This window comes from Anguilla anguilla, chromosome 3 (assembly GCF_013347855.1).
Source record: "Anguilla anguilla isolate fAngAng1 chromosome 3, fAngAng1.pri, whole genome shotgun sequence".
In the NCBI taxonomy this organism is placed as follows: Eukaryota; Metazoa; Chordata; class Actinopteri; order Anguilliformes; family Anguillidae; genus Anguilla; species Anguilla anguilla.
The window spans coordinates 61,710,714-61,731,580 of NC_049203.1; the positions used below are offsets into that span (position 1 = coordinate 61,710,714).

The 20,867-nt window shown below is 52.3% G+C and overlaps 1 protein-coding gene across 1 annotated transcript in view; it reads left to right on the plus strand.

Annotated features, from left to right (window-relative positions):
• diaph2 (diaphanous-related formin 2) overlaps nucleotides 1–20,867 on the plus strand; it is a 442,997-nt gene that overhangs the window by 95,323 nt on the left and 326,807 nt on the right. The window contains 1 exon segment of the mRNA XM_035408002.1: nucleotides 16,414–16,553. Coding sequence (XP_035263893.1) covers nucleotides 16,414–16,553 — 140 coding nt within the window.

Consider the following 20,867-nt stretch of genomic DNA (forward strand, 5'->3'; position numbering starts at 1 on the left):
TTTCAGTCGCCCCGCACTCACCCTCTGACAAGTGACAAGCCCAGACGGGCGGAATGGCCTGTTCCCATCACCACGCGCTCTTACACTGCGTTCTCCTGTGTCACACGCCGCTGACAAATTATTTAATAACACCGCTTCCTTTTTGACACATTAATCTGAGACGTCGCGGCCACGCGTTAATATATATATTTTACGCAGCGTTGTACAACCCTACATGCCATAGTCCCGTTCAGAAGAGGTTCATGTTAAGAATGGTTTTGTGATTTTATGTTATGGTATTGTTCATGTTTCACAAATGGAACACTTTAGGAAATTGAGAAACAAATACAGAAACAAAACCAAAAAAAAATAAAAAATCAATGTTGCACTTTAACAGTGTTGTTGTTTAATCAGTCATGGCCCCCGTGCCACAGACTTTTAGGATGGGGGTGTGTTGCCACAGTACTACACTGCCAACGCTCTTCTTTGCTCCCCCTTTGGGCTTCACAGCTTCCAGCACACAGCTTATTCTTTTTTTAAAAAATGGTGACACTGTTTTTTTGGGTGTGGGTGGCGGGGGGGGTGCAAATACAAACGGTGAATTCTCTGAACTAATTCGCTCCCTGCCCTACTTTCAGTGGTTTCGAGATCCCCCCCCCCGCCCTTGACTGTTGCCTGGTGTGTCCCCCCCCTCCCGCCCCACACAGGGGGGTCCCAGGGCAGCGCCCGCGTCCCGGCGTCGGCAGGCCGTCGGCGGTTTTGCCGCGTCGCCGCTGCGGAGACGGGTCTCCATTCAACGGGCTAATTAATCTTGCTTTGTGGAAGTGCCCCGTGCCAGCCCAGCGCCAGCCCAGCGCCAGCCCAGCGCGGGGCGGGCTGCTGATGCAGGCGTTCTCCAGGCCCGGGCATTCATTCACGGGCAGTTAGAGATCTCTACATCTCTTATTGGGTGGGACCGGGCGCGGGGCTGGTGATGAATAGGTATTTCTACTGCTATTGAATGGACACGGCCCCCGAGATGGAGCCGGTTTAATGGTGCGGATATTAGAAGAAACGGCTTTTGTTTTCCAGAAGATCTCCGGCTGAATGGGTCCAATAACAACTGATTAGAGGAAGGCGAGGGCCTCTTCCCTTCCCTCGTTGTTTTCGGGCCCTTTTGGTCTATTGTCATCATCGGTGGGGGGGTGGGGAATGGGGGGGGGTTGTATTTAGCATGCGGGGGAGGTAAAAAAACAAAAAAGAGGGACAAACAAGCCTGGCATATGAACATCAGCCGAAGGCTCGGCCCGTTGCCAGGGCCGGGGATAATAGCGCGGGAACGACGCGGGTCCTTTTGGTGCGAGCAGGGGCTGATGGGTATTCGGCGGCGTTATTCGGTGCCGACGGGGCCGCGCGGCGGCGGTAGAGACGTGCGCCCGCACGCGGGATTTCGGAGCGAGCGCTCTTGACGGGACGGGACCGGGAGCAGCGGCGTTACCCGGGCCCCCCGGGGGCCCCCCCGCCGTCATTAATCACGGGACCCCGTCACTTCACCGGGGGAGCAAATCTACTCAGGGGCCGCCTAATAGGGACCTAACGCTGTTAGTGTCTAATCTGAGCAAGCCGCGACGCTTAACTTCTGCCAGGACGCCTCCGAGCGCCCGGCACGCGCTGCACGGGGGTGTTGGGATGGCGCGCTGTCGTCTGGAGAGCGAGGCTATTCGCGGGGCCAACGTGCAGCGCTTGTGTCCGATTGACCCGCGATTTGTGTAACGGAACCTAAAAAGCGCTTGGAAACGTTCCGCGGGAGGACCAGCGTGTTCAGCCCGTCCAGACTCAGAGCCTCAGCCTCACGCTCGCCTGACTTATCAGCGCTGATGTCGGACAGACTCGGAGAACGGCCAGGCGGAGAAAGTCCACTTTTTTTTTTTTCTCCTCCCCCCGATTCGAAGTTCACGTTCAGCCCTGTGTCCTGAGGGAAGGGTTACATTCGTAAGGAGGAGGAGAGAGAAACAGAGAGAGGGAGAGAGAGCGAGCGAGCAACTAACCAGCGGCACACAAAAAAACCACATCAGAAGAACTGTTCATTTATTTACTGGGAATTGGGCCGAGCTGCAGGTCCTCGGCACACAGGCGGCCAGAGCCTTTTGTCTTCTCCCGGGCCTCCCCCCGGGCCTCCCCCCCGGCCCGCGGCTCCAAAGGCGGAGGTGGAGAGACGGAGCGCGAGCTCATTAGGCCCGCGCGGTGCAATCAGCGGCGCGGAGGCTGCGGGTGTAGCTCAAACGAGCTCCGCCGCGCGCCCCCCTTCCCGCCGGGCCGGCCGCCGACGCCCGCCGAATATCCATCGCATGCAGATTTCAGGTGTGCGCGCGTGTGCATGTGCGTGCGTACCCCGCCCCCCCCTTTTAAAAACCGGACTCCGCTCCCCTTCGTGTGCGAGCTTTAATATTGAACGCGCGAGGCGCTGGGAGGACGGATCCGGGCGAGCGCGCGGGGAGAGAGAGGCAGCGAGCGGCGGGTCCTGGCTGAACCGGCTCGCCTCGCAAATTGATCAGTGAGGGATAACAGGAGAGAGCATCATTACGGGGGGGTGAGTGACAGCTCGGACGAGGGGAGATGATCCGCCCGTGAAAAAAACAGCTGGAGGCTCGGGCTCGAGCGGGAGCCAAACCGCCCGCCCGCCCGCCCGCGCGCGGCTGAGGTCTGCCTCCGCACTCCATCGCGGCGTTTTGATTAAAAGTGACTGCCGTCTTTTCACCTGCAGCGGGGCTCGGGCCGCCCCTCGGCTGATAAAACCAGCCATCGCTTCCCGGGCTTGTCAAAACCGGTGCCTTGCAGCGTATTGAATCATATTCACACAAGGGCGGCAGTTCGGCCGCCGCAGAACGAGAGATTGCTTTGTAATGCTGCAATACTCGATAGCTTTTCGATTCCGCTGCAAAGCAAGGTCAGGAACAGAAGCGAACTGCCGGTCCTGTGCGCTTTATTTATTTTTTTTCCAATTGTCCGTCGTAAGCCAACGGACACCGTTCTCCGGCCTCTTAGGACGCTTTCACAGGCCGTCTGAAGGGCATCAAACGCAAGGCTTCTCTGAGCCAGCGGCGCTGCTCCTGACAACTTCACTGACGGCCCTGGAAACAAATTAACTACAGCACTGTGGGCCCGTATCGCAGCCGCTCGATAAGCACGAGGCGGCCAGTTAGAAATAGAAATTTGACAATGCGGCCTTAAATATTTACTGCATTCTCTACGCAGCGCTACAAACGTACAGTACGGGAAACACAAACATGATCTTATTTGGTCAATTATGTACAACGAACTGCTCAGCTGGGCAATTAAGCATTATTTCCAATTGAAATGGGAAAATTGTTTTCTTTCCATGCATAACAACAAAAAAAATTTGTCATATTTAATTGGTTTGCCCTCCGAAATAGCTCATAAACCTTGTCTTTTATGTAATTTGCATCTATGCACTGTGATGTTGCACAACATTGACCTCTTGCTTCCTTAGACCCTGCTCGCTCAGTTGGAACCAGAAGGTTCAAGGTTCTAGTCCCAGATTGGGGATTACTGCTGTGACCTCGGGCTCGGCACTTGAACTCAATCGCTCCTGCAGATATCCAGTTCTATAAGAGATTAGTGACTCAGTCCCCCCGTCCAACCACATCAAGTCTAATTAACTAGAAACAAAATGCTTTGCGCAAGATGCACATGACGGACTAAAACTTACTACAAGTAGCCAACACATTTAATTTACTTTGTCCTTCTTCCCAGAAACCTGAAATGGATTAAAAAAACAAAAAAAAAAAACAAAGCAGTTTTTGTAAAGACCAGGGATGATCCGCGTTTTTCCTTCATTGATTCTGTATCGTATCCTGTTTCTCCCCCTGGCAATCAATATTAATCTACAAGTAGGAAATTGTTCCATCTCCACGCGGGCGCTGGGAGCCTCGGTTAATCATTTTGCGGCTGGAACGGGGGTGCGGAACGGGAGGCGCGTGCGGGCGGGGGGGCGGGGGGGGGGTTGCTGGGCGGTACCCGGCTGCTGCTCGTTTTCCTCGCGGTGCGGGCCCCGGTGTGAGAGACTCCTCATCGCCTGTAGAGCGGCGGTAGTAACCAGCCCTGCTCCTGGAGATCCAGCGTCCTGTAGGCTTTCACTCCTAGCCTAACGTAGCGCACCTGACTCTGCTGATTAGCGGCTCGTGAGATCTCTAGCTGCCGAGCGAGGTTGCGCTTTGTTAGGGCTGGAGCGAAAACCTACAGGCCGGTAGATCCTACAGGAGCAGGGTTGGTTCCCGCTGCTGTGGAGGCAGCAGGACCGGGCGAAGCGAGAGGGCCCGTGCCTTTAAACCCCCTTTCCTTTAGCGTAGCGGCGGAGGTACGCTGCCTGGCGCGGGTTGGGATCCTGACACAGATCGCCTGCGTTGGGATTGGGTGCCGAGGGAAGGAGCTCTGTGCCTGACTGTGTCTGTGACTGATTCCCTGCTCGCTCCCCCGACACCTCGCGGCTTCACAGGGACCGCGGCGCGGGAAGGTCGTCATCCTCCGCCAACTGACAGCTGTCCCTCTTGTTTAGCATTGATTGGCTCTTAAGTGGGAAAGGTTCATTGTGGATGCGCGGGGAGGCCGGGCCACGCTATTAACCTGGACAAGATTGAGGGACGCCTCGAGATTCTGAAATGAGGCTGTTCTCAAAGGTGCCCTGCTCGCTTGCAGGGGTTTCTTTGTCTTTTCTTTTGTGTGTTTGCGTGTGCGTGCGTGAGTGTGCGTGTGCATGCCTGTGTGTGTGTGTGTGTGTGTGTGTGTGTGTGTATGGTGTTTAAAAATAAGTGAAGCCCTTTCATTTTGTGTGTCTGAGAGTCTGTCTGTTTGTCTGCCTGTCTGTTTACCTCTCTGTCCGTCCGTCCGTCCGTTTGTCTGTGTGTGATGGTATGTTCTCTCAGCTTCAGGCTTCCCGTTATGTTAGACGGGTAAATCTGTGGTTCAAGGCCCGGGTCCTGCCCTAAAACAGCAGGAGCGGCTCTCGGTAACAGGGACTTGTTTCCAAGATGTCTGCAGCCTTCAAGCCCAGCCCTTTAAAGGGCCCTGTCGGGGGAGGGAAAGGATATATAATTGGCATAAAAATGTCCATGTCATCAGCTTGAGGCTTGTTTAAAAATGGGGGGGAAAAAAATTCACAAATACACAGCCGAACTTTCTGGCACTTGTGAATGAGTGAAATAGAGGAAAGCTCCGTCTGTTTCCTCCTGCCCTTGAAGTTCACCGTTAAAATGGGCATTGTGGGTTGGGAAAGATAACACTCTGACTTCTTCTTTTAAATTGTCAGGTGAAAACTCAAAGATTATTTTGGTCCGAAAGCCTTTTTTTTTTTTTTTCTCCCTACCAACATTTCAAAGTTTCAAAGTTTACAAATATATCAGGGTTTTTTCCCCCGTCGGCTGTTTGTGCTGTGTTTCATATATACACTTTCTCATTACTGTTGTGTGTTGGGTACCACGACTTCAGCCTAGGAGCAGCCCAACCTGCATTATTGACCAGCGGCTAAGGGTACATTGCAGTTTTCGAGTGTGTGTGTTCGGGTCGTGTTGACTCCTCACATTTATTATTTCTTTCCAAAGGAAACTTCTTTTCTCTTGTTTGTGATGAAGCTCCAGTGCTGCAGTACATGTGCCCGTCTTCTCTCTGCGCCTGCCTTTAACATGGAGGCTGTTTGCACTGAGTGGGAAGGATAGGCTTTTCATTTTATTATGACTTCGGTCATTGTGTTTGCCTCGTTTTACCAGTGCAGGCTGTTAGCCGAGTATTTTATTTGCCTCGCTGTGTTTCTGCTAATACAATGCAATGCTCCGAGCCCAGGCCATTATTTGGACAGCTCTGTATTGTTAGCGGTACCCTGAAGTGGCGGCAGTGCCAATCCAGCACCGGTGCCAAAGCCGAACGCAGCGGAGACGTATTTGATTGCGCGTTGTGACATCACTCAAACTGAAAGCCCTTGTACTGTGTGCACTTTACTCCTGAAAAGAACAAAATAAAAAGAAAATAATATACACACATTTTGAAGAAAAATAAAACAGGTGCAGAAGTGTGTTTAATTCTTCTCCCGTGCATATCTTGAGACCTCTCCATGTTTATTGCACTGATACCATTTGAAAATTAGTCTTTGATGTGCAAATATTTTATTAATATATTAATTTGCCGTGCCTATTGAGGCGGTCTTCATCTCCGGCATTTTATTTTATTTATCAGTAAGAAGCCTCAAGTTGTTTGGAACAGGTTGGCTTTGCCCTCTTATCTTTCCATGAATTTCAGAGTTGCTGTGAGAGGTGCTTGGGTTTCCTCGGCTGAAATTATGTTTTATTGATATTTTCATATATCTGGATCAAAAGTATCAGCCGCCCACTTCTGAATCCATTTTGCCGGGAAGCCTGAGATCTTCCTTCTGTTAACCCCCTCCCCTGCACTTCCAGTAATTAGTGGAGAGTTTAATTGCCTGTGATTTAACTTTGACAAGTCTCACACTCAGAGTCTAAAGCTCCGGAATTTACCGCACGTGTCAAGAAAAGGTCATTCTGGCGGAAGCCTGAGTTTTTTTTTTTTTTGGCAGTGGCCGTTACCGTTGGGTGACGACGTCCGTCTCCACCCTCCAGGGAGCATGTGCGGGGCTGAGTGCTTCTAGAACGTTCTTCAGTCACCTAGCCTGACCTTGCTAACTCCACTATGGCGCATGGTGTGCTTGGCGGAGTTGTTCAGGGCTGGATACAGGGGTTCGCCTATTCCCCGCTCAGCGGGGGGTGGGGCGTGGGGACGTGCGGCTTGGTATTAATTAGAGGTGGGGGGGGGGGCAGCAAGCCCCTTCCAGACAGGGGGGAGGGCGTCTCGTCAGCTAGCCTCCTCCAGACACGCCGGAGGGCACCTCATCAGCTACCCCCCTTCAGACACAGGGGAGGGGTCAGCTAGCCCCCTTCCAGACTTGCAGGACAGCACCTCGTCAGCCAGGCCCCCTCCGGACACGGGGGGGGGGAGGCCGCGGCACGTCAGGGTCACCCGAGGGTTAAAGAGATTTCTGCAGACGTGAGGTCACCTGGCGGAACCGTCGTCTCCCAGAGGTCCCAGGTACCTCCAGGAGGTAGAGACGCTTGCCCTCGCTGCTTGACGAGGGGCCTTCACAGAGCAGCTCGGGAGCTCCTGCAATCAAGGTTGATGCCACCGGGGATGTGGGCTCGTGAGTTCCGCCATATGCGGGGCTGAGTTCGGGGGCCAGGGGGTCGACGTTTAATGTCACTTCGTCTTCTCCGCAAAGTCAAGTTTGACGCGACTTTGGTTCGGGCCGGCCCTCTGTGGCCGTACCGTCTGACGGCTGAAGTACGTACCGTCTGACGGCTGCAGTACGTGCTTTAGAGCCGCTTTTAAAAGCCTTTTTTTTAATACCAATCTCCTCCCTAACGAGAGACTCATTCCCCCGGATAGTTCCAGAAGTGCATTTAAAGAAGCCCTGCTTGACTGCAGCCATTACGCGGCTTAACACTTGCGTTCTGTTTACTTATTAACACCTGCGAGGCCTCGGTCACGTATACCCAGGTCATTAATGGGATCTAAAAAAACAATATATAATCTTTATTTCAATTCCAAACAATATAAGGAGTGTATCTGTGTGGTTAATGGTTGCCTTTTTACCTCCGCTGCATTGCATTTGACAATGAGTGTCATTTATTTTTTGTGATAAAAATGTGATTTATACAAATTCGCTGTAATGAAGGCACGGGGCCATAAATCTTGTTTATCTGTGAAAAATTGAAATGAAACAAGGTTTCCGTGCAGTAGGTTATTGATATTTATTGTTTCGAGCTGACATTCTGAATTATTTTTCATCCTCCTCTAATTGTGTTACCATATAGGCAAAAAGACATAAAGCAAATGCAGATGATGGACAACAAATAGAAAATGCAAAACCAGACCCGAATTCTCACTGATTTAGTCCCTGCTTATGAAACACATCTCTCAAGGCTCCCAGTTTGCAGTAGCTGTTGTGAAAGAGTCACTCAGCATTGGAAAAGATACAGTTGTCATGCGTAAGTGTAAAGATTGTCAAAAGATGTACCGAAACAGCTTTGCGGAGCATCTGCCATTTTGAGTTTCGCTAAATAGCATTGCTTTTGCCCAAAAACAAGCTGTGTTTTGGTTACTCATGGCAGATCAGTGACTTAACCAAGCAAGAAACAAGATGTTGAGTTCCGGCTGGGTTCTGTGGATGAGACATTGTGAGCCTCGTAGGGCCACATGGATATGCCTGTTTATAAAACCTAAGGAAGATATACTGTACACTGTAAGCATATTCAGACATGTTAGTATGTTAGCAGATTATTTACATACTAAACTGATGCATCAGTGGCATTTATGTGTACAAATGGCCAGTAATATGTTGTCAGTGTTGTGTATGGTGATGTGGTGTGTGAATACAGTGTACTAAGTGGTCGTAAAAGTGGCATGCAATTTAGTTAAATGCAAATAAATATAATCCAATTCGTATCCCTCTACTGGAACATTTGAATTCTGTATGAATACATAAGGGAATGGATGGATGGATGGATGTTTGGCAACTGAAATGACCGGATGATCTTTTGTTTCTTTTCTCTATCTTTTTTCTGCTTGGCAGTGTCCGTACTTCTCTCTTGGAAAAGTGCAAAACGTTTATGAAACTCAGTGGATCCTTCCCTCGCCGGGGTTTTGGCCTTCGAAAAACAAGTTTATGAAAAAATAAAGCGCTGACGTGTCGGAAATGCTGTTCATCCGCACCCTCTGCTGCTGTTCCCCCCCCCCATTCAGTATGTCAGGGCACCGCAACGCCCTGGCCGCACTGCTCCGGCATTACCAGCGGGGGCAGCGTAAGCGTTTTCGTCTCGGCGCCTCCCGGCCTTTTAAAAGTAGTTTTTGCGCGATTAGCTTTTCTTTGCCAGGCGTTATGGAGCGTATTTGCCTTGGAATGAAGGGGGAAATCTTTTAAGACCGTAATCATCTCTGCTCGGATGCAGGCTGTCTGTCTCTCTTTCCTGGGGACCTGTTTAATCAACATCAAACCCCGGCTCTGTTTGAAGTCTTCTGATGGCTTGGCCGGGCCCCAGAAACTCATGTTTTATCCCCAAAATTAAAAAAAGAATGAGAATTTGTTTCTCACACAGCCCTTTGTTTTATCCTTTTTGTTGTCGAATGACCTGTCCGTGCGGTGTGAGCCTCGGTCCTGTGTTTGTTTTGAGAGAGCTCATGGGAGGTTGCTGAGATGTGGGCAGCAGACAGAATTCACATTTCAAGTCCATTCTATTTAAATTCAGTGGAGTTCAGGGGAAGAATTCAAATTCTCAACTGATGAATTTAAAAAACGGCTGTCGTGTTCTATGAGCGTTTGGATTTGACTGGACTGAAGCGGAATTGACCCCCTTACCCAGCCGCGCAGTTTCGGGATGCCAGTTATGCCAGGGTAACACGCGGCGCTTGAGGGGTGCGCTGGGGGCACAGCAGAGACGTTAAGCGGCGGATGGGGACCCCAGGCTGGGGACCGCCCCGCTCTCGAAAGCACTTTTGGGAAGTGGGAAGGAGCAGCTGATGTAATTAGTATCAGCGGCGGTATTGTCGCCGCCTCGGCATCTGTGAGAGCCAGGCGTTCTGCGCACCCCCCCCCCCCCCAGGCCTGACAGCAGTCCTCTTCGGGGACACAGCTCTTTTAGAACAGGAACGGGGGGGGGGGGGTGGGGAGACAGAATGTTGTCATCCTTCCTGGTGGAGAATAATCAGAGTCACATGGAGGACAGCTCCCTGAACACACAGGATGTCTTATCTGCAGGCAGCAGGGAGTGTCCTTTCCGCTTCCTGTGGGGTCTCATCGTCCAGGCAACCGGCATCTCAGCCGGCCCCTGTCTCAGCTGGCCTTTCACACCGGGACCTGTGCACCAAACTTAGAATTACAGCAGATCAACGTGTGTGTGCGTGTGCGTGCGTGTGTGTGTGTGTGTGTGTGTGTGTGTCTCTGTGTGTGTGTGTGTGTGTGTGTGTGTGTGTGCGTGCATGCGTGTGTGTGTGTGTGTGTGTTTCTGTGTGTGTAGCATATATGTATGTCTGTGCACCTGCGTGTGGTCTGTGCATGCTTACTGTACTGTATGTGTATCATTTCCAAAGAAATGCTCCCCTCTGTACGACTGTCATTCAACCTCTAATGAGCAGGAAATTAGCGAATAAAAGATTTCAGCCACTTGGCTTTGATACTGCTTGATGTGCACTAATTGCCAAGATTGTATCTGTGTTATTTTTCAAAAGATCAGTAGGGCGCTCTGGTAATTTTCATTAATCACATACAGAGAAGAGCTAATTAAAATTTTCATTATTCCTCATCTTTTTGCCCCCCCAATCCCCCCTCCCCACCCCAAATCATTTGGCATTTATTTAGGGAGCAGAATCTTAATATGATTTATTCTGTTATTACATAAGAAAACAAAGCATCACCATTTTTAAGTCATTTTGCTGCCGTGATGGGTCCTTGCTTCAAGTGCCCCTCCCCTCGTCTTCTCTCGTTAACTTTTCCTCATTTCGGTTATTGTTCTTGATTTGTTTAACGAAAGCACAGTGCATTGATATCGGCCATGTAAATATCTGTAAGGCAGGCAGTGGTAATGATGATTGCGCCTCTGATTATTATTTATTGTAATCATTCCTTTTCGCTACAAAGGTCGCGGAACAAAAAAAAAGGAAAAAAAGAAACAGATAGGCGTGTTGATGGCGCGCTCCAGCTTATCTGATTAGGCAGATTACGATGGCGCGCGCTCGGAGGACCGCGTGATGCAGCTGCGTCATTCCCATGACCCGGCCTTGCGCCCGAGCGCATTACTCTGCCAGCGCGTGCAGCGCTATCGCCCCGCAATTACTCCCTCCCTGAGCGCTGGAGGGGTGCGAGCGCAGTTCTGGCGAGCGAGCGGTGTTCAGGCGAGCGGTGTTCAGGCGAGCGGTGTTCAGGCGAGCGCTCTTTGGGCGAGCGGTGTTGGGGCGAGCGGAGTTCAGGTGAGCGGTGTTTGGGGGAGCGCTGTTTGGCCCAGCGGTGTTCAGGTAAGCGGTGTTCAGGCGAGTGGTGTTTGGGCGAGCGGTGTTCAGGCGAGCGGTGTTCAGGTGAACGCTGTTTGGCCCAGTGGTGTTCAGGTAAGCGGTGTTCAGGCGAGCGGTGTTTGGGCGAGCTGGGCTGAAGCCTCTGCATAATGCATCCGTCTGCGCTCCTCAGCCGGCTCGTTATCGTCTCGCTAAAGGCGTGGCTGACGTGTGTTTGCCAGCCCCCTCCCAGCCCCCCCAGCCCCCCGTCCCCCTTCACACCCTCGTTTCGGGGCCAGAGCTGCGCGGGAAGCGATCAGGAAACAGAAACAGGAACAGGAACAGGCCTCCTGCCGCCTCTCCCAAAGCTGGATCCACAGCCCCGCTAATGAAATGGCTCCCGGTAGCAGGCTTCCTCTGACAGGAAATACGGTTATGGCCGACTCGGCGACCGTCTTTCAGGGCGGCCGCCTGCCGTTCGTTCGCGTTCCGTCTCTCTCCGGAGCGATGTCCGTCTCCGTCTGGCGGCGTACCCGTTTACCCACGATTCCCGGCACCTGTGGCCGAAGCCGCAGCGTTGGGGGAACATGGCGGACGCGGGCGCGGCTAGCGGTTAGCGCAGTGTGGCCTGATGTCGGTCCCCCGTCCCGCAGGATTGATCCGACCAGGGGTCATTAAGCAGCGTATTACCGGCTGTGTCTCTGGTTTCCAGAGCCAAAGGTCACTTAATACCGAAACCAGACCCCCCACTGGTGTCCCGCCGCGAGTGGTCAGCCTCGCGGGAACCACAGGGCAGATAAAGACCCGCTGCAATTTTCTCTCCGCGATTCATTATTTAAGATGTCAGATATGGAGTCGGGGAGCCGGAGCAGGTATTATTTTCAGAAGGATGGCGCTTCGATAGAGATAGCACCTGTCCATTCAGGATTGTTCATTTTGTGCTTTCCTCTGTCAGTCTAATTGGAAAAAAGTGGGGGGGGGGAAGCACCTTGCATGACAGTAACAAATGAAGGGCCAATAGCAGACGCATTAGAGATCGGAGCGCACAGGCGGTGTTGCTGGAGGAGGGAGCGGGAAGGCAATAAAAGCCCGGTCTCCTGTTGGCAGACATTTTGTACCCAGTGTGTCAGAAAAAAAGAGGAGAAAGACCAACATTTCAAAACGAATGAATGAAAAGATGGCGTCCTGCACTGGAGAAGAGGGGTTTGTGGGATTGGGGAAATGAGTAGAGCTAAATTTACTGTAATGAGTAGTTTTGTTTCTTTGACAGGCAAACATGCACATATGCACATATGTGCCACCATGATGCTCTTTGGCAGTTTACAAAACTCACGCTTACAGTAAACTGAATTTGAGTTCAATCTATATGAAAGGTAAAAGCATCAAAAGTGAAAACCTATATAAAACGTAAAAAAATCAACCTAACCAAAGATTTAAACAGGTTTACATCGTATCTGTTGCAGTTAACTGCTCTGTTTGGTTCTTACTCCAGATATCTGTTTCCTTGTTAATGGAAGCCAGTTAATGCAAATTCTTCAGAGAGCAGCAATTTGTTTCCAACTTTTAAACACAATTTTCTTTTGTCAAACAGTGTGCAAACCAAACGAGATCGACACAAAGGAGGCTGCCAGTTGTACACACAGAGCCCACGTGTGTTTGCAACGTCTTGTTATAAAGAGACAGTGACTGCAGCGAAGGTGAAACACATTGTGAGGGAGACAGGGAGGGGTCGGTTGTGCCGACCTGTGTATTTTTAGCAGGAGGCAATGTGTGATGGACCACAGAGGGGTGTAGAGGTCTGTGGAGTCCGACTAAGAGGCAGGGGGAAATCCCACATGTTCGGTTGAACAGGTAAGAGAAGGACCAGCTTCCCGCTGGTTCCTCGGAGAGACTCACAGATCAGCAAAAACAGGACGAGCTCAGTCTGTGCCAGATTTTCAACGGGCCATAAAAGTGAATTCATGCAGGAAATGGCAGAAACCGGAGGACGGCCCGATTATACTGAAAAAAAAATCTAATATTGGGTGAGAATCAAGTTACAAACGTTAAAAAAGAGAAAGGAATGAGTAATATTCTCTCTAATGTTTATCTTGATCTTCTGCTGTCTTCACGGATCACCGTGTCTCTAAACTGCACTTACAGAGTCGGTTTCCCCTAATTTAGGTCTGAGCTGAAGAAATGATCTGATTTGTTAGAAGGTGAGCACATCGGCCAATCGTCGTTCTGGTCCAATCACTTCCGCACAGCTGGCCGTTCAGGCTAATGTATCCAAATTTCTCATCCTGTGCTCGTTGGGCTTGGATTGAGAAGGAAGTCCATCCCAGATGGAAAACTATTGGCCAGAGCTCATGTCCGGCGACATTTCTGGCGAGTTTTCTGTAGTTAGGGGTGGTGGGGGGCTGATTTCCCATTGCTTTGAGTGGACGGGGTCAGACACCGCCTTCCACAGTGCAAACCTTCTGGTTCCTGGTCCTTTCCGGATCTTTCTGTCTGGGCTCACTCCACCCATTACCCAGCTTTGGATGGAGCAGGTGGAGCACCCTCTGTGCCGACAGCCCAGGGTTGGGCGGAGAATCGTTTCTTTTTCTTCGGGAGGAGGGGAAACACGGTGCCGAAAATGTTGAACTCGATTTTAAAAAATCAGGCATATGCTGCGTATTCATAATTCATGGGCTCGCGAACACGCGTCGCCGGGCTATCTCGGAAGCGGCAGCCGTGTGAGCAGATAGGGAGAGACAGTTGTCCATTTCGTTTCTGCTCCAACGTCTACGACAGTCACAACATATGCTGAAATCAATATCATCCCCCACAGTCGGTGAAAATGCAGGAAATGGCTTTGCAGGCTGGCCTCTGGTCCAAACACGTAGCTTACATGCAGTTCCCCCGCTTTCAAGTATTTCCTTTCATTTTGCTGATATCTAATATGTTTTTGAACACAACCGCTTTGCTTTTTGCATAATAAATAAATGTAGTTTTGTTTGGAGTTATTTGCGATGTACAGGCGCAAGAGCTGTGGTTTCATCTGAATGGTACATGTATTACAAATGGGATGTTTACGTGGCAAATGCTTCTATTTTGAGGTGAATTTAAATGGGATAATCTACCATGCACATGGGATATTCACATGTACGGGGCTGTTGCAATCACTGGAAATTCTCATATTTTAAAATATTAAAATATCCCAACAAATATTGGGGGAAATTGGCGTTCTTTGCGACTGTGGACATAGCTTGTGAGAATTGGATTTTGCTGGAGTGTTCGCGCCTCTTCGTCTCTGGTTAGTTTTTTCGCTTCAGTGCGATGCCGAATTGTTCTTTCGTTTTTTCGGTTCCTTTCCCGGCGATGCTTGAGAGGGACGGGCCCCGCCCAGCCGGGGAAAGACAGCCTGTTAACCCTCGAAGCGCCTTCCCTCGGCCGAGCGGGTGGGTGCCGGGGCAGGCTGCGGAAAGGATCACATTAAAGCAAGTCTATCGCAGTCAAGGGATTTCTGATACGGCTCATACAGTCCTCCCACACCCCCCCCTGCACTCCCCTCCCCCCCATCCCCGCACCCCCCCCCCCCCACCCCACCCCATGTTTATATGCCTACCTTACTCTGCTTCTCCTTGTAAGTGGGTTACTTTGACAACCGGGCCGAGCGATACCAAACTTTGTTTGGCAGGTTGTTTTTCTCAGAAAAGGCGGGAAAAAGAAGGAAAAAAAAAAAAAAAACAGAAAATACAAGAACACCTGTGAAAATGGATTTAGATACCACTGCAGCACGATGTTCACACAATAACAACAACAACAAAAAAAAAACGAAAAGCCCTGAAATACAAGAATAGCTATTAGACGCAGTCGCTCGTAATGCAGGCTCTTACCGTGGGGGAGAGAGGGAGAGAGGAGAGAGGAGTGAGGTGGATTGACAGACTTCGCCGCTTCCTCCCTTTGTCTCCACTTCTGTAGCTGTGAGACGCCTTTCCCGGCGCGCGGTAGCTGCGTACAGTTTGGACTTGGCAGGTAACAGAAATTGATTTCTGCAGACAGGGAGCTGTGGCTAGATTAATGCGAGCTTATTTTCAGAGATGCTGCGGAGTGGGGGGGAGGGGGAGGGGGAGGGGGGGGGGGAGCATTTCTTGGTTATCCTTCAGTATAGCTTTTGCCAATTTAGAGAGCCAAGAACAAGCTTCCTTCCTTCCCCCACAAACCCCCATTTGACCAAAAGCCATACTCCTTGTTTATTTTCGATGCGAAAAATTAGCATTCCGTAAAACCTTTGGATGTCTGAGACGCGCTCGCTGTGCGAGCTTTAAGCATAGGCTGCCAAGACTGTGCCAGTCGTGGACTGGCAGGCTGACGTGACCTCTGACTGGAGGAGTAAGTACGCAGGAATGTGTGGAGTGTGTGTGTGTTTACACTGCTCGGGGGCCCGCGAGCTGGCAGTGGAGCCCGCCGAATCCCCGTCTGTGCGGGAGACCCCCTGAGGCCTGGCCCTCCTCCTGGCTCCGCCCGCGCAGCCAAGGAAACAGCAGGTGTGGAGAACGCTCACCTGTCCTCCTTCCCCTCACCTGAACCTCACATTAGGACAGGACGGAGCAGGAGTCTGGCTCACTGTACGAGCGGCACCTTCGAGATCCTGTTTCTCTCTTCTTCCTGCGTAGAAACAGAAAAAGGAAAAATGTTTATTTAAAAACACCGTGGGTGAATTCGGTGAAATGACTGGTGGTTGTGTTTTTTGGTTGCTGCAGGGGTTTTATTTTGTGGTATTTATTTTTAATGCGGAGCGGTTTGTGCGCGCGGGGGGTGTGTATTGGAGGGGGGGGGGGGGGGGGGGGGGGGGGGGGGGGAGGGGGGCAGCTGGGGGAAACTGGGCCGTGGGTAATGACGGGGAAAAGAGCCGCGTCCCCGGCAGCACCGGCAATCGCTCTCACCTGCAGGGCGTCAGCCGCGGCGGGGAACCGCCGCACCTGATACACGCTCCGCCTGAAATCCGGGCGGCAGGTGTTCCTCTCCCCCCCCTTCCCCCCCTCCTCCCCTTCTCCCCCTTTCCCCCCCCTCCCCACCGCCTCGGCGGTTTGAGCCCAACGCTGCGGCGTATAAAACCGCGGCTCCCCTCGCCAGTCTCATTACCGCCGCGTTAACGGGGGGCGGCGGTTAGCTGCGCAGCGCGCGGCCGCCGAGACGCGAGCGTGGAAACGCGTTACCGCCGGGGCTGCTGGGAGCCGAGATGCTGCGAGCGGTCGGGGGAGGGGGGAGCCTGCGGGTGCACCGGTCCCCTCAGCTCAAGTACCGACCCCCCCCGCTCCCGCCCGCGTGCCTGCCTGGTCTGCGTGTGAGATGGTGAGATGCAGACGACGCTGCGGGACTCTGATTCTGATTGGCCGCTCTCTGCGTGTGTGTGTGTGTTTGCAGGGAGGCCTGAGGAACAGCAAGCACGAGAGCACGCTGTCCTCGCAGGAGTACGTGCACGAGCTGCGCTCCGGCATCGCCGACGACAAGCTGCTCAACTGCCTCGAGTCGCTGCGCGTGTCCCTCACCAGCAACCCCGTCAGGTGAGCTGCTCCCCGACCCCGCCCCTCTGCCTGTCAGTCAGCCTGCCCTGCCCCGCCCCTGCTCCTCCCCCTCAGTTAAAAAAAAAAAAAAAAAACGCTTCCACTGCTTCACACAGGGGAAAGGACAGGGGTCTACTGCAGTCAGCCCAGTTGGAGGTCTCTCCCATTATATTATGGGCATTTATTATGGGACTTTATTTTACATTACTCACATTAATTACAGGACTTACACAGCTCATTTTTACATAGTATCCATTTGTACAGCTGTAAACACACAGAAACAGTGCCTTACCCAAGGGTACAGCAGTAGTGTCCAACCTGGGAATCGAACCTGCAGCCTTTAAACTGCAATGTAAGCCCATGACCGTTACACCACACTGCCACCCCTCCTCTTGCGTCCATTCCTTCCTTCCTGACAGACAGAACGTCTCCTGAAGACCTGTCGTTCTCCCAGAACTCGCCGCTCACCTGGCCTTGCTGCTGACCCCGCCCGTCCCTTTGATCCCGCTCCCCCCAGATCGCTCAAAAAAAGGCCGCTTTGCCTCTCCCCTCGCCCTCCCTTTCACACTTTTATCCGGTTTGGTCACAGCTAACGTCCTGCTTAAAACGATTTTTGAATGTTCCTCAGTTGTGCACTCATTCCTGGCTGGCTTTGATAGCCCCTTTCATTCAGTCATAATTAGGCTGAGCTGCGGTTGGAGTTTTGTCCCCCCCCCCCCCCCCCACCCCACACCCTCCACCTTTGCGAGGATGTCCGTTCCTCGTTCCTCTTTTTTTTTCGCAGACGGGATCTTCAGCTTTAATTTGGTCCCAGCAGCGCAGAGGAACCCCTCGGTGACAGCAGACCCTCTCAATTATTTAGCAGTGCGCTGTCGGAGAGATGTTCCTTAATGCGAATCGATGAGCGCTGCATATAAAGTGGTCATCAGATGAGTGGCGGATATTCTTTTAAGTCCGCCTCGTTGCTGAGAGGGGACCAGCGGGAACCCCCCGACGGACCGGTTATTTGATCCGGTGGATAACGGCCCCCGTTACTCCTGCGTCCTGGCGGCCCCGCGGAAACCGCGTAATAGGCTCCGGCGTAGCTCTCGCCGCAAAGTTCGCCGCTGCCGCCTCACCGAAGGAACAAACGCGTTCGGCGTGGCTAAAACTAAAAATAGTTGTTCAGGACGGCCCCGCCTTCACGGGTGAGCTCCGTCAAAACGACGAGCGGAGAAGAATGAAAGACAACAATAACAAAACTTCACGTTCACGCGTACCTTTTCCTTTCGCTAAATGCTATAAAAATATTAATGGAAGTGAGAGCCGTTTAATGCTGCAGAGTGTAGCCACATAAGCAGCCTGGAGGCGCTCTCTGGAGCTGGCGTGTAGCGCTAATTAAGCTACGCGGCGCCGCTTGCTTGCGTCAGATCCGCTGGATCGGGGAGGAGTGGGTCACGGGACCGGCCTCCGCTGCTGTTTGCTCATTTGATAGTTCGCTAATTACCGAAAATGAGACTAAATAGCATTTTTATTAGAAAGGGAAAAAAAAAACAGCCCAGGCTCGCTCCTCTGGTGACTGACGAGGCCCGTAAAGTTCGGCCCTCGCGGCGCTAACAAAGCACGTTAGCGCTTCTTGGCTGAGAAAGGGTAGCGGGAGCCGAGGGGCGGGGGGGGGGGAGGGGGGAGGCTAGGAGGACGACCCTCTGGGTGTTTTTTTTTTGGAAGAGCTGAACCTGACCGGGTTAGTGTTGGCTCTGCCCCCGGCGGGGGTTTGGGTCCTCCCACGGAAGGCCTGCTCTGGCCGGCAGGAAGGCACCCCGAGGCGAAGGGAGGTATAAAGAAGCAGCGTTTCGCCGGGCTCTCCTCCTCCCCCCCTCCCTCCCCCCCTTCACCTCTCTGTTTATTTTAAAGGGTAGATTAATGGAAGGGACATTTCAAAGCCACCGGCAATTAATATGGCCGCGGTTAATAGTCACGGCTCACGACGCGCGGAGGAAATGCTCCAGCTGCCGTCCTGCCTCCCGATCGCTCTATGGTAATGTAACCTTTCCTCCCGGGTAGTCTCCTGGAGTAACGGGCGTAAAGAAGACAGCAGCATATGACGCCTTCACAGTTTTTTTTCCTCCGGTTTGGCAGACTGAAGTCAATCCAATAATAATAAAGAGCCAGAGGATACCAAAGTGGAGTGCTGCGTTCTCATTGGCTGCGTCCTCGTACTTTCAGGAATTTGCAGAAGGATCTGCGCGAGTCCCCGGCGGTAGTCCATGCATTATTACTTACGGGTTGTACATACTGTACAGACCCCCGTCCCCCCGGTCGGCTTAGGGTGGAAATCGATTTGTATTCTAAGGAGCCCGGCCGCGTAACAGCCCGTGATTTACAAGCCCTCCCGCGAAGTCGTGCCCCGAGTATCATCGCTCTGTTAGGCCGGGAGACGCGTTTGTGCGGGAACCTCTTTAAATCATGACTTTTTAAAGCGGGTTCCGTTCCTTGTGACTCAAACGGCAAGGACCTTCGCGTGTGGACTGGAGCGGTTAAAAAATTAAACGCCATCGGCACCATTTATTTTGGACCCCGCGAGACAAATGGCCTGTATTTGCATTTTTCAGTCCACTTGCGGGAGACAAATCGTTCCGGTGCCCTGCCGGACACTCCCTGTTTAATCTAGAAAGCGTGTCGCTTCCCCGATTCTGTCCCTGTTTGGAATTTACATGAAAGCTAAGTCCTCCACGTTTATTTTTTTATTTACTTTTCTTTATTTTTTGCGCTGCGTGTAGGTTTGTTGACACTGGAGAACACGGTTCAGCCGTAAGTGAGATAGCACACCGCGAGAGACTAGCATAATTAGCGTCTACACTAAAAGCAGGCGATGTACGCGCGCTGCTCCGCACTTGTAAATATTCTTGTAAATATCCTTAACGCCATATGTTTAGCTCTGAGCCTCGCCCACGTAAAAAAGGAAAAGAGCAGCCGCGTGGAGAACGGGTCCGCGAACGTGCCCGATAGGCGCGGCGGAGCATCGCGACCGTTCCTCGTTCGCCGTTTCGACGGCCGCGCCGCTAAGTCTTAAGAGTTACTCGCAAGCCGAGCGAGGCTGGCTCGCAAAAAAAAAACCGTCTTCGGAAAAAAAAGAAGAAAGTTTCCAAACGGAAAAAAGGCGATTAGCGGGCGCTCGTTAACTTCGCCGGAGCGCCGGTTGCGCGTCGTCTTTCCCGTTCGCCTCGATCAGCAGAAAAGAAAAAAAAAGAGCGAGAACCGTCGTCACGGAGAGAGAGAGAGCGAGCGTTTATCCGGTTCAGCGCCCGTCGGTCTCGGTAGCCCCCGCCGCTCGACGTGGGCCGCTAATTTCCTCCCGGAGGAGAAACCCGTGTTTGTGTAATAGTTTAATTGGCGAGGCTGAGCACCTGTTTCCCCGCGCCCAGGTGGCGGGCGGGGCGGCGCGGCGCCCCCTGTCTCCGGGGCAGTCCCAAAACAGGTGCGCCGCGCGCAGATGGCATCGCCTGGAGCGCCCACAGATGCATCCCAAGATTTCAGCTCCCGGAGTTATTTCTTTAATTCTGTCAGAAAACCGGTTGGATCATTATTCATCTTTTGCTTCCCCCGCCCCCCCCTTCACACCCCATCCAGCATTCCTCCGTTTGGACAGGTGCTTCTTAATTTAGAAATGTCAATCTGTTAGCGGAGCGGATTCTCGTTTCGCTAACTTTCACGGACTCCTGGCGAGACGTTTGATTGAAAGGAGGCCGCGAGTTCCCAGGAAAAGTCCTGATTCTGGGAACGCGCGATACGGAGGGTTTCAGTCGGGCGTCGGAACGCCGTTAACCGCTTACCACAGCTGCGGGACGGAAGCCGCCGCAGGCCCGCGGATAGCGCCGCGATACTTCGCGTCACAATGCCCGGAGTAATCCAGACTTTTTTTTTTGCGCTCCCCCCCCACACACACGCGCACACAACGAGATTTGCGGCTACGCTGCTGGCGATTATGCTGCCGGGCCCGCACTGCTCCGGCTGAACCGTATCTGCTCCGAAACGCCGCGGTTACAGCCCGCCGACTTCGAGCCGCTTCCCGTTCCGCGTCAGGATTTTTTTTTTTCACGGGGGAAGAAAGGGAGTGCGTCGGCTCTGGCGCGCGGCGGATGGCGGATGGCGGTTCTGCGCGTAGCAGGGGTCTCGGCTCAGAGTTCCCCTGATCTAAGCCCCCGGTATTACATTTTGAGTCTCCCAAATCCCGGGGATGGCCTCCATATTGAATTTGCAAGCTCTCAGATCCCCCGGACAGAATTATACAAAATTGAACTTGCTTGCTCCGATTTTTCATTATGTGGAAAATCC